This window comes from Sus scrofa, chromosome 5, assembly GCF_000003025.6.
Source record: "Sus scrofa isolate TJ Tabasco breed Duroc chromosome 5, Sscrofa11.1, whole genome shotgun sequence".
Taxonomy (NCBI): Eukaryota; Metazoa; Chordata; class Mammalia; order Artiodactyla; family Suidae; genus Sus; species Sus scrofa.
Genome location: NC_010447.5, coordinates 17,894,562 through 17,908,166, shown reverse-complemented (window position 1 = coordinate 17,908,166; position 13,605 = coordinate 17,894,562). Strand labels below are relative to the sequence as shown.

At 51.1% G+C, this 13,605-nt stretch overlaps 1 protein-coding gene across 1 annotated transcript; it reads left to right on the top strand.

The window, feature by feature from the left end:
- LOC106506651 (keratin, type II cytoskeletal 71) lies at positions 2,973–12,453 on the top strand. The gene is made up of 9 exons (XM_013985231.2): positions 2,973–3,503; positions 5,620–5,834; positions 6,564–6,624; positions 7,370–7,465; positions 7,828–7,992; positions 8,184–8,309; positions 9,929–10,149; positions 10,825–10,859; positions 11,646–12,453. Exons 1-9 carry the CDS (start codon positions 3,057–3,059, stop codon positions 11,855–11,857), a joined length of 1,578 nt encoding a protein of 525 aa, XP_013840685.1. The 5' UTR covers positions 2,973–3,056; the 3' UTR covers positions 11,858–12,453.

Sequence of the window (13,605 nt, the reverse complement as noted above, 5' to 3'; positions counted from 1 at the left end):
CTAAGCTCTCTGAGGGAAGGATGCTTTGTATTGTGTCCTTCAGCACTGGGTAGGTGCTCAGTAAGGGTTTGATAAAGGGATTAAAACCAATACACTTAGTATTTTGAAAAATGCCTCCTACCAAGTCCTGTACATGGCAGGCACTCATCTGACAGTGGCTATTAGTATTCCTAATGGTGAATTTTCCATTATCAGAGATGGTCTACATGGAGAGATTTCCTGAGTCGGAGACCTCTGGAAAGGCCAGCTCCTCCTTGTCCCCCAACAGCAGATGACATTGTATGGGAATGTGCTTATCTAGAATCCTTTCCCCAAGGAGAGGATGGAGAGAGAACAGGAGAAGAGGACAGAGCAGGCCGATTGCTATGTTCTACTTTACTCTAGGTCTTGGTCATTGATAACATTTATTGACATTGAAATATATCAGGCACTTACCAAGGCTTTACATGAATTAACACATGTAATCCTCACAGCCGCCCCACACGGAGTTATCCCACTGATAATAAGAAGCTGAGACTTAAGGTTAAGCCCAACTGGGTGGTGGTGTAGAATTCAGATCTTGGGAGCCGACTCCTGGACCTGGGCTTCTACCTGGTGCTATTCAAGGTGGATGCAGGTCCAGAAGCTCCCTGAAGATGCAACATCCCTGCCATTTGGTTGCTGCTTCAACAACTGTCAGTCCTCTAGCACCTGGGGAAGGATGTCCAGAGGCTGGTCCTGGACCCTGAGGGGAGGCACAGAGAGAGGAGGTGACTGGGTGACATGGAACCCTTGCCCAGGCCCCTAGTCCTGGGGAACATGGCAGCCTCCACACAGGTGTCAATGGACAGAGGAGTGAAGGGCACAGGAGAGGAGATGAGGCTAAATCCAGGGTTTTAAGGAGTATTTTAAAAAATTTTATTTCATTGAAGTATAGTTGATTTACAATGTTGTGTTAATTTCTACTATATAGCAAAGTTATTCAGTTATACATACATATATATACACATTCTTTTCATCTTCTTTTCCATTACAGTTTATCACAAGATATTAAATATACTTCCCTGTGCTATAGAGTAGGACTTATCTATATATAATAATTTGCATCTGTTAATCCCAAACTCCCAATCTATCCCTCCCCCCACCCATGCCCCTTGGCAACCACAAGTCTGTTCTCTATGTCTGTGAGTCTGTTTATCTTTCACAGATATGTTCTTCGGTGTCATATTTTAGATTCCACATGTAAGTGATATCATGTAATATTTGTATTTCTCTTTTTGACTTACTTCATTTAGTGTGATAATCTCTAGGTCCGTCAAGGTTGCTGCAAATGGTGTTATTTCATTCTTTTTTATGACTGAGTAATGTTCTAAATATATGTGGTATGTATGTACTTGTATACACACACCACATCTTCTTTATCCAGAGATAAAGAAGATTGATGGAGTTCCCACTGTGGTACAGTGGGTTAAGGACCTGGTGCTGCCACAGCTGTGGCATAAGTCACTCAGATTTGATCCCCAGCCTGGGGGAAATTCCATGTAGGGACAGGTGCAGCCAAAAAAAAGTTTGAAAAATGGAGATGGACATTTAGGTTGTTTCCATGTCTTGGCTATTGTAAGCAGTGCTGATTTGAACATTGGGGTGCATGTATCTTTTCAAGTTAGAGTTTTCTTCTTTTCTGGAAATATATCTAGGGGTGGGATTGCCGGATCATATGGCAACTCTATTCTTAATTTTTTGAGGACCATCCATATCGTTCTCCATAGCAGCTTCACCAGTTTATATTCCCACCAACAACGTAGGAGGGTTCCCTTTTCTCCACACTTTCGCAAGCATTTGTTATCTGTAGACTTATTGATGATGGCCATTCTGACCAGTGTGAGGTGGCACCTCACTGTAGTTTTGATCTGCATTTCTCTAATAAGTAGTGATGTTGAGCCTTTTTTCATGTTCCTATTGGCCTTCTGTGGTTTCGGAGAAATATCTGCTTAGGTCTTCTGCCCAATTTTTGATTGGGACAACAGCTTCTTCATTTGAACTCTAAACAGATAGTTCCTCTCTTCAGGTTTCTCCTAGTCTTATTAGCAAATACACATTGGAGGAAAGACAGAAATGATGAAGGAGACCACCTAGGAGGCGAAAACTCCAGGCACTGGACAAGCCTTTCTCTGCTGTGTCCATACTTCCTCCACTTGACTCCAGGAATTTCTCAGCCACCTGTCCAAGTCCAGTCTCCTCTTCTAGTCTTCATTCTGTCCAGTGCTTAAAGGGTTAGGTGTCACTTGTCCCTTGCACAGCCTCTAGCCTGCCTCATTATGGGAGTTTGAGAGAGGTGAAATGTGGCTATCCCATTTCCTGGAGAACTTGCCATAAGCATAAGGGCCCCCTCTATTCAGGGTTGGTTCTAACCTGGGCTGCTCATGTCCCTGCCAGGGAACAGGCCACTGCATTCCTGATGCCCTGCTGAGAGAGCTGCTGCCCCCTGTGGGTTAGGAGAGGGGGCCATCAGTGGTATGTATCTCAGGAGGCCTGGGGGAGGGGTGGATGGCTGAAAGAATGGTCCCTTTCCAGGAAAGAGGAGAACACAGCTGTGGTTGGAGCCCCAGATACTCTAGCCAGCAGCCTGCCCTGTTTAGGGAAGTCCACCCCTTCCCTGGCCTCTGGCCCCCAGTAGGAAGCCCACAGCGAAGAGAGAAGATTCATCAGGAGAGGGATGGGAAAGAGCCAGTGACATCCCCCTAGAGAGGCTGGGTCCTGGGGCAAATTACCCTATAACAGCGGGTTAATTAGATAAGACCCAAATTACATGAGCAAGGCTTGCAAGCCCAGCAATTTGAAGGTTTCATGTTGTTTCAGAGGTGGGGAGGCTTGATCTCTAGCTCAGCACGGAGAAAATGACTTCTTGCTCCCAGGCAAGCCAAACCCATGAATTAAGCTCTCCACTGGTCAGCCACGAGCCCCAGCGCTAAGCATATATAAAGAAGGGCACCTGCCAGTCCTCACTGCAACCTGCAGAACCCAGTGGGAGTTTGCCTTCGTCCCTCCTGCATCTGAGCTCCATCTCTACCAGAAGCATGAGCCGCCAATTCACCTGCAAGTCTGGAGCTGCATCCAAGGGGGGCTTCAGTGGCTGTTCGGCTGTGCTCTCAGGGGGCAGCTCGTCCTCCTACCGGGCAGGGGGCAAAGGGCTCAGTGGAGGCTTCGGAAGCCGGAGCTTGTACAACCTGGGCGGCATCCGGAGCATCTCCTTCAACATGGCCAACAGCACCGGAAAGAGTGGAGGCTATGGATTTGGCCGGGGCCGGGCCAGTGGCTTTGCTGGCAGCATGTTTGGCAGCGTGGCCCTGGGACCTGTGTGCCCAACTGTGTGCCCACCTGGAGGCATCCACCAGGTCACCGTCAATGAGAGCCTCCTGGCCCCCCTCAACGTGGAGCTGGACCCTGAGATCCAGAAAGTGCGTGCCCAGGAGCGGGAGCAGATCAAGGCACTGAACAACAAGTTTGCCTCCTTTATTGACAAGGTGGGTCTGCTAGGACCTGGGGGAAATGCGAACGGCCTTTTTCTTTACTTATTAGAACATGAGCTTGCATTGCAGCAGGAGGGATTGAGGTTAGAAATGAGGAGGCACTTACTGTAGACAAGGCAGCTATTTTCTATCTTCAGGGTGACTTATGTTAAGATTCTCTGTGTAGTCTTTCCCAAGAGAAGACAGAGGTAGGTCAATCTCTACTGGTGGGGGCTCTAATGGGAAGACCCCAGCTTCCTGTGGCTAAGCCAACCACATAGCCAGTTGGGTGGATGTGTGGAGAGTCATTCATCCTGTCTGGGCCTCTGCTTCCTCCTCTCAACAAGGGAGATAATAACCCACCTCTTGGGGTCATTGTCAGAGTTATGAAAGAAAATGCATGTGAAGATCTTAGCACAACACCTGACACCTACTAAGTACTCCCTAAATGGAGGTGGTTGTTATCATTTTTATCTCTGAGAGCTAGGGGAGGGATGTTGAGAAGGAAAGGAATTAAAGGTCTGGAAGAGGCTTCAAGGGATTGTCCAGCCCAGATAGGCCCTGACTTTTTGTAGATAAGAAATGATTGCTCCCATTTTGCATGTCAGCAAAAGCATGGAGGTGGTGCTATGTCCAAGGTCATCTCTGGGGGATGGAAGGTGAGGATGCTCAGCCTCCTGCCTCCAGACCCCCTACTGGGGATCAGAGGGCTATGCTGGCTACATGAGAGTCAGGCACTAAGGATGGGTCCACTCAGGACAAAGCCTGTGTTGCAATGGTCAGTGGCCATCAGAGGCTAGCCTCCTCACAGCTCAAGACTCCACCTTGGAGACCCACTGCTGGTCCTTTTCACCTCAGGGACCAGCACCATCTCTGTGCTTTCTTACCTCTAAGCCTTTTAACATCTGGAAGATCAAAGTTTTCTGAGGTTTGGGGCCTAGGGGGATGGGAGTAGACTGACCTTGGTTGGGCAGGTCAAACCTCACTAAGGAGTAAAGTCTGCAGACGTGGAAAGAAAGACAAAAATGAGGACAGTCATCTCTGGGGAAAAAAGGTGGTCTTCCTGTGGTAAGGGTTAAGCAGACTCAAAGTCCGAGACTATTCCCAAATAATTTTAGTCTTTAGAGGAGTACAGTCCCAGAAGGCCAGACAGCCAGAGAAATGGATACAATTCTATCAACCATCCAGAAGTGAAGTCCAGATGTGTATTGTGGTGTCCTGGGTGTAGGGTTTTCTCTGTGCTCAATGACCAGTCTTATGGATAGACATGAAGAAGTTGGGGCTGGTTTAAGCAAACCAAATGCTGGATTATCTGCTGGAGGCAAGCTGTTTGGCTTGCCATCTCAACACTGAATCCCAGAAAGAGTTTTCCAATGTCCTGTGTTTCTGATTTGATAGAACACAACCTTGTTTAAACGGTAGCTGTGCTCATGTATGATTAAGGGAAGTCCCTTTATTAGATTGAAAAAACCTAAAACCATATAAGAGAGGCATATGCAGATCCACCTGTTCTGGACAGTTTCCTGGCCTTGTGAGAACACTATGGCCTGGGGAATTTTATAGGTCCATCTAGCTCCATGGGCCATGCTTGTTCTAGGGAAGATGGTTCTGAGGAACCGGGCTGGGGAGCAGGAAGATGCCATGAGCAGAAATGGAGTTTTGGGGCCCAATGTAGGAATTTAGGATACCTGGACGTTCTTAGATCATTGAGCCTTATTGAGCTTGATATGTTAGAAAATGAAGAGCAAGATTCTCTTCTTTAGAATGGTCAACCTTTCCAAAGAGGGACCCGGTCTGACTCTGTCCTGGTACTTGCAGGCCTGCCCCTGTTCTGGGCTTGCTTGGCCAATGGTGGGTTCAGAGTGACTGGAGGCATGGGTTATGGGGACACAAGTCTGGGTTCAGTGCTAGGCTCCACCACTTACTAAACCACTGGCCCTTGGCAAGAAGCCCAACTTCTCTATGCCTCAGTTTCCTTTCCAGAGAGTAGGGTTAATGATTCACCCAGCTTATGTAGCTGTTATGAGGGGTAGAGAAGAGAACGTGGGGAGAGTGCTTTGTGCAACACCGTGGGAGTGACAGGTGTGACTATTTCCATGGGGATTCAACACTTCTGGGCACTGGGTTCCAGGTGCGGTTCCTGGAGCAGCAGAACCAGGTGCTGGAGACCAAGTGGGAGCTGCTGCAGCAGCTGGACCTGAACAACTGTAAGAACAACCTGGAGCCCATCCTCGAGGGCTACATCAGCACCCTGAGGAAGCAGCTGGAGGCACTGTCCGGGGATAGGGTGAGGCTGGACTCAGAGCTGAGGAGCGTGCGAGACGTGGTGGAGGACTACAAGAAGAGGTGAGCGGGCAGGGGACATCCTGGTAGCCCCATGACTGTCTCTGAGCTAGTCAAACAGGAATGATTCACTTGGGATCCCCACAGCCACCCTTAGCTTCATTTTTGGGGGTGGAGGCCGAGGTCCTTATCATACCAAGCAGAATCACCCCAAGAAAACTCTGCTCCTCCATCCTGGCACTTAGGACAAACGCAAGATTTCCTACAGGACATTCATGCCACATGCTCCTTCCTCTTTTTTTTTTAATTAATTATTTTATTTTATTTTTTTCTTTTTAGGGCCACACCCATGGCATATGGAAGTTCCCAGCCCTAGGAATCTAATCAGAGCTGCCAGCCTATGCCACAGCCACAGCAATGTGGGATCTGAGCCACATCTGTGACCTACACTGCAGCTCACGGCAACGCCCTACTCTTAACCCACTGAGTGGGGCCAGGGATTGAACCCTCATCCTCGTAGATACTAGTTGGGTTTGTAACCTGCTGGGCCACAACGAGAATTCTGTTCCTTCCTCGATTTTGAAGGTGGACCTTCAAAAATCACCTTCTTCCAAATTTGGTGACCACACCCCCTCCTTCAAGAAGCCTTCCTTGCCTGGTTGGCCTCACAGGCCCTGGACTCTGCACTTGTGTCCTCTGATGGGCACACTGTCCATTGCTCTGGGTATTCCCTGGGCATCCAAGGGCTCTCAGTGAGATATACTAACTGACTGAGCTCTGGCGTTCCTGCAGGTATGAGGAAGAAATCAACAGGCGGACGGCGGCAGAGAACGAGTTTGTACTGCTCAAGAAGGTGAGTGGATGGCAGGCTCAGGGTCTGGGGCTGGCCTGGACCAGGAGAGCTAAGCCTGCCAGTGAACTGACTCAGAAATAGTGCGGGGGAGGCAGGGGAAAACCATGATGCAAGGTTATCCAGAAAAGGGAGCAAAAAGGCAGAGAGGATAATGGCATTCATAAATATATATATATATATATGTACATACACACACACACACACACACACACACATATGTATATTTAGGGTGGTACCTGTGGCATATGGAAGTTCCCAGTCTAAGGGTCAAATAGGAGCTTCAGCTGCCAGCCTACACCAAAGCTTATGGCAACGCCAGATCCTTAACCCATTGAGGAAGGCCAGGGATTGAACCCCCCATCCTCTTGGATACTAGTTGGATTCCTAACCTGCTGAGCCACAGCAGGAACTCCAGTGATGGCATTCTTGAGAGCTTAATGGGGAAGGGGTTTGTCCACAGGGAAGAGCAGCAGAGGATGACACACAGGGGCTCCCCCTGCAGTCATGGGGCCTCATTCAGACATCACAGGGGTGACTGACAGCTGCCTGGCCATCTTCCTTCCTTAGAGGAGAGCCTATACACAGGGCCGGGCAGGACTGGGCCTTTTACTCCTTCCTCCCATTTCCCAGGAGCTCCCCAAAGAGAAGAAGTGGCTATTTCTCAGTGCAGGGGACCTGGGCTGGGGTGCATGTTGCTTCTCGGCTGCACCAGCAGTGACCTGGGGATGGCTGGGTTATCTTTCAGGATGTGGATGCAGCCTATGCCAATAAGGTGGAGCTGCAGGCCAAGGTGGACTCCATGGACCAGGAGATCAAGTTCTTCAAGTGTCTCTATGAAGCTGTAAGTCTGTCTCTCCACTATGCCCCTCTAAGTGTGGCCAGTGGGCACAATACTTCAGGGGCTGGGAGGAGGCACCATGGCCCCCGCTCACAGGGAGGCCCACCTGTTCACTCATTCGTCTTCATTTCAACCCTGAGAGGCTCCTCATCTCCATCCTCCGGGTGGGAAAGAAATGGGGCTGGGCTTATCTTCATGGCAGCGGGAGTCTGTCTGGGGCCTAGAGGGAATGAGCTATGCCCAGAGAGCCATGACCTTGGATCAGATCCTCTAAGATGACAGCACTGGGATTTGCTCACCTCACTGGGGGGAGGTTGTCAGCCTCTGACAGTCAAGCCCCGAGACCATCCCTGTTTCCCCTGTAGGAGATCGCTCAGATCCAGTCCCACATCAGCGACATGTCCGTCATCCTGTCCATGGACAACAACCGTGACCTGAACTTGGACAGCATCATCGACGAGGTCCGTGCCCAGTACGAGGAGATCGCCCTCAAGAGTAAGGCTGAGGCCGAGGCGCTGTACCAGACCAAGGTGAGCTGGGCTGGGGCTGGGGCTGGGTCTGGGGGTGGGGGCAACCCTAGCAGGCAGAAGGGCTGGGCCTGACCAACTCCAGAGCAGAGGCGATGTCAGTAAGTGCCCAGCATGGCCTAACTCCCAGCCACTGAACACTCCCACATCACACTTGTCACACCCATCTATGGCTCTGTGCTTTGACTCCCCAGTTCCAGGAGCTGCAGCTGGCAGCTGGCCGGCATGGGGATGACCTCAAAAACACCAAGAACGAGATCTCGGAGCTTACCCGGCTCATCCAGAGAATCCGCTCAGAGATTGAGAACGTGAAGAAGCAGGTGAGGTGGCTGGTTGTCTTTGCTGAGGGCCAGTGGGAGCAGTTGAAGAGGGGACGAGTGTGCTGAGGATGCCAGCCTCCCTAATCTCTGCCCAGGAAAGAAAAGGGGCCAAAGAGGTCACTGCATCAATTCTTAGAGCAAGCAAACCTGGGGCATCGCATCTGCTGCTTGCCCCAAGGACCTCTGCTTCGAAGCCCTCTCTCCCAGGAAGCCTCCTCTCATCCCCCAGGGTGGGCTAGGACCATATCCCTCTGCCTCTCCTGCCCGAATGATCAGTGTGCTGTCCTGGAACCCATGTCACCCCTGTACTTGTCACACTTCTGTAATTGCTGCTTTGCTCCTATTGTTTTCCCACCATCTAGTACAGCGCCTGACACATAGTAGCTACTTAATAAGCCTTTGCAGATGAAATGATTGAGAAGGGTTCAGAGAGCACCCCTTCAAGTTCCTTCTGCAGATTTTTTTTGTCTTTTATCTTTTTGGGGTCGCACTCATGGCATATAGAAGTTCCCAGGCTAGGGGTCAAATCGGAGTTACGCCACAGCCACAGCAATTCCAGATCCGAGCCACGTCTGTGACCTACATCACAGCTCACAGCAATGCCAGATCCTTAACCCACTGAGCGAGGCCGGGGATGAAACCCACGTCCCCATGGATGCTAGTCAGGTTCATTAACCACTGAGCCACAATGGGAACTCTTTCTTCTGCAGATATTAATTAAAGCCTTGCACAGAGATGCTCCTGGGAATATGGGCTACAGTCTCAGTTTAGTAGGTGAGGAGACAGGATGCTCATCTATAATAACAAGAGCAGCAGCTCCTATCATTTTATCACACCAAATCCTCACAAAGACCCTGTGAGGCAAACATTACCTATTGTTGCAAATGAGGAAACCGGGGCTCAGAGAGGTTAAGTGGATTGCACAGCGGTACGTGGCAGAGCTGTGATCTGAACCAAGTCTCCTGACCCCTGGTCCAGAGCTCTTTCCGCTCTCCCATAGGTTTTAACACTTAGTAGCTCTGGGATGTGAGGCAAGTTTCTTGTCCTCATTGCATAGGATGTTGTGAGGACTGGAGGAGGCAAATTAGACGAAGGGCATGTGTAGAGCTGAGCACAGTGCCTGGGTGTATGGTAAGCACTCGGCAAATAATAGTTTGTTCTGGAGAATCTCCTCCCTCGTGTCCTCGTGTGTGGTCTCATGCACTCGGGCAGACATTGTCACTGTACCTGCAACACCGTATTCCAGTGATCTCTCCTCCCAGACCGTAAACAATTTAAGTGCAGAAGGCCAAGCTTATTCTAACTCATTTTGTATCCTCAGCACAGGGTGGCCAAGTAAATGACTTCACAATGAACTGAAGTGGTGCTGAATTGGCCAGCATCTCAGGAAGCAGAATGCACTATTTTTCATCACCACCAATGTCTAAGCACAAGGGAGTAAAGATAAAGCTAAAGAAGGACTTTCCAGCCCCAGAAGGGGCTCTAACTCGAAGAAGAGCAGGGGGTCTGAAAGGTGGAGTGGGCATCACTGCCCCAGAGTCTCAAAGAATGAGTGGGATTTGGGTATGAATGACTCCAATGAGCCCTTCTGGTTTCCAACTTCTCCACTTCCCACTTAGGCTTCCAACCTGGAGACGGCCATCGCTGATGCCGAGCAGCGGGGAGACAACGCCCTGAAGGATGCCCGGGCCAAGCTGGACGAGCTGGAGGGTGCCCTGCACCAGGCCAAGGAAGAGCTGGCCCGGATGCTGCGGGAGTACCAGGAACTCATGAGCCTGAAGCTGGCCTTGGACATGGAGATCGCCACCTACCGCAAGCTGCTGGAGAGCGAGGAGTGCCGGTGAGGGGGCAGTGGGGGATGCTCTGGAAGGAAGGCCCCAGGGCTTTGGGAAGGACCAAAGGAGAAAGCCTAACACATCCTAATTCAGAAAAGATGAATTCTTAAGAAGTGAAGGGGCAGCGATGCCAGGAATAGGAATAGTAACTAACAATACCTTCCCAGATACGCGTGCTTGCTTCATACCAGGCACTGTGTTAGGTGGACTGGCTCATTCAATCCTCACAACTTCCTGGGTGTACCTGGGCATATCCCTCCCCTGCAAACAAGTGTTACTACAACAGGCCTTTTGTTCCATCTTCCTTGCCTGTCCAAGTACAAGATGGGCTTGTCAGAGATGTTCCCGTGCAAACACTCCAGCTTCCCCAGTGTCCTTGGGAGAAGGAAAGACTTGGTGCCCGAGCACCAAGTAGTTTGCATGAGATGCATGCCACACCTACACGTGCATCTCATGCAAACTACTGTTTGACTTGGATTGTTGCCCGGTTACCCCAAAGATTCAGGGGTGACCCCCATAGCTTCCCGGGCTCTGCTTGTGCCAGTGGAGCCTTGGAATTTCCATAGGTGCTATTAAAATCAGAGCCCCACATCAGGCTGGTGGGGGCACTAGCTTTGAGGTTAACATCATAGGTTGGATGGCTGTTTATTTTATTTCTGATTTTATTTCTCCCCTAATAGGATGTCAGGAGAATTTCCCTCCCCTGTCAGCATCTGTAAGTATTTGCATGCTTGGACCTAAGATTGTAGAATCTATGGACAGAAAAGAGCCTTAGTTACACCCTGTGTGTGTAAATGAGCAATTTAGGGATCAGAGAGGGAAAAAACTTTGCCTGAGATCACACAGCCAGATGGCAGGGCATGGCCAGCAATCAGGCCTCCCGACTCCCAGCCCAGGGTTCCTTCCTCTCTATCACTCTGTCTCCCTGTTCCCAGGGGATGGCTGTGTGGAAGGCCATCACCACCATGGCAGTGGGGAAGCAAAGGACATAGTGCAAGAAGATGAGGATGGGTGGGTGTGAAGCCTGGGGAGCCAGGTTGCAAATTAGATCAGACCAGGCCTGGGGAATTAGCAAATCGGGGATCTCAGAGGTCAAGCTCATGGTGTTGAATCTCTGGATTTCTCCGCAGGGCTAAGAGTTAAATCACAGCTTCCAAAAGATGCCATCTGTAGGACAGCTGACATGAGGGAGAGGTTGGAGGCTGGGAGGCTAATAGAAGAGGCAGGGGTGGGGGCATCCACTGGTACCTGGACCAAAGAGATAGACCTCTGAGTGTTAAGAACCAGCTAAACTGGATACAAGCTCAGCAAGGCAAGGTCAGGGCGTGGGGAAAGCTGTCTTGGAGATATTTTCCCCAGTGTGAAGGGGGTCAGTGGTGACCAGAAACCTGACCTAACCCATTGCTCCAAGAGGAGCCCCATCTGCCCTGGGGAAAGGTGGCTTCCTCTGGTCCCACCCCCGCCTCTGCCTCGGGGGGCTGACCCTGCTCTCCCCCTGCAGCCATCATCAGCACCACCAGCGGCAGCAGTGGCTATGGCTTCCGGCCCAGCTCGGTCAGTGGAGGCTATGTGGCCAACAGCGGCAGTTGCATCTCTGGAGTGTGCAGCGTCCGAGGTGGGGAAACCCGCAGCCGGAGCAGCACCACCGACTACAAGGATGCCCTGGGGAAGGGCTCCAGCCTGAGTGCCCCCTCCAAGAAAGCCAGTCGGTAGAGGAGAGGGCTGCCCAGAGCCCTCCTACCGTCGCTGGCTCCGGCTCCCACGTGCCCTCTCCCTAGCCCTCTGTCAGTCCCACCCCACTCTGCCCACCTTGCTCTCGTACCTCCGGTGCTGGACGTGCCACTCACTCCTCCCAGCTCATGTCTTCCTGAACCTGGACAGGTAAGGATGACTGAGCTTTGTGAAATTCTTTCCTGCACGTGCCTGTGTTTGCCTCTTTGGCTCTGGTCCTCCAGCCATGCCATCGGCTCAGTCCCTGGCTCCCAGCCTTCCATCCTCTGCCCAGGCTCTGGCTCAGTCACTCATTACTCTGTCTGGCTCCGTGGGTCTCAAACCAAGGTCCCCCTCTCACACTGGAGCTCCTAAGGGCAGAGCTGGTTTTGTGTTCAGGAAAAGGAGGCTGAAGGACAATGACCAAGCAGGGCCATCCTCCCACCCTACCCTGGCTGGCTCATGGCTCATTCTGAGTGGACCAAGTGGAGCCCACAGCACTTTCTTCTCTGCATCCACAGAGAAGAGGAGGCCCGTTCATCTCTCCTTTCTTCCTAAAGGCCCTCCCACTGATCCTCAATAAACAGCACAATCTAATGGCTTGGTGTCTGAGTAGTCATTCTGATGCTCATGTGAGCAGGCACCCCACACCCATATGGACACACACGGACACATGCAGAGCACCACTGCATATCACCTGTGCAGCCCATATTTCCAGGTTGGTCTTTCTAGAGCAGGAAAAGAAGATGCTCTCAGAGCACACATAGCAGAGGGGCTGGGGGCACCCTTGGGGCTACAGGGAGATGGAGTGGGGAGAGAAGAAAGAATAAGCATAGAGAGGGTGTGTGCAGAGCCTGGTTTGTGGCTTTCAACAAAAGTGTCACCTGTGTCCACGGACAGAAAAGTTCCTGTTCTTGAGTGGACCCTTGCCTCTTTATAAGAACTGGGTCTTTCCTAAGGGAAAATGGGGGCTTGCAAACAGGCATCTGCATTGCTTTAACCTGTTCCTCACTCTCAGGATCCTGGCCTCCTGGGTTGGGGGGGGGCGGTCTTCCAGGAGGGAACAAGTTGAAGGGGACCCTACATACTGAACCTCTCTGCTAGAGAATCTAAGATAGGGAAAAAGTTTTGGGTCCCTGAGGTTGGACTGAGGTGGAGTGAGTTGGGGCAGGCTGGCTGTGAAATTTAGTGACTATGCAGTTAGCACTCCCCGCCCTGCCCCAGACGCCTATCCCCCCTGGAACCACTGTGGTGGCCTGTTCTGCCCTGAGGTGAGGAAGGCTATAAGGAGGGCAGATGGACAAAGTTCTCAGTGATCTGCATGAGCTGACAAACCTCAGCCAGGACATCTTTGGGGGCTGGAGGGAGCTTCCAAATATGGAGGTGGAGGGATTAGAGGACGGGGTGGATGGGCTGAGCTGGCGGCTAGGACTGGAGAGTAGTGGCTGGGGCTTAGGGCAAGGCCACAGGGCCAGGCTTGAAGCCCCCACCACCCCAGGAGGTGACCATCAGCTGGAGCCTCCTGATTGCCCTCAAACAGGAAATCAACACCATCATTCAGCAGGCATGGGTAAAGAAGGGCAAGGAGATGGAGACTCAGTTGGAAGTTGTTTCCTTAGTTGAGAAGGTGATGTGTGTGTGTGTGTGTGTGTGTGTGTGTGTGTGTGTGTGTGTGTTTCCAGAACTAGGTAGAGACTTTGCCATTTCCTCAGCCTCTGCCAACCTGCTTCCTTTGCAGCACCAAGGACTAA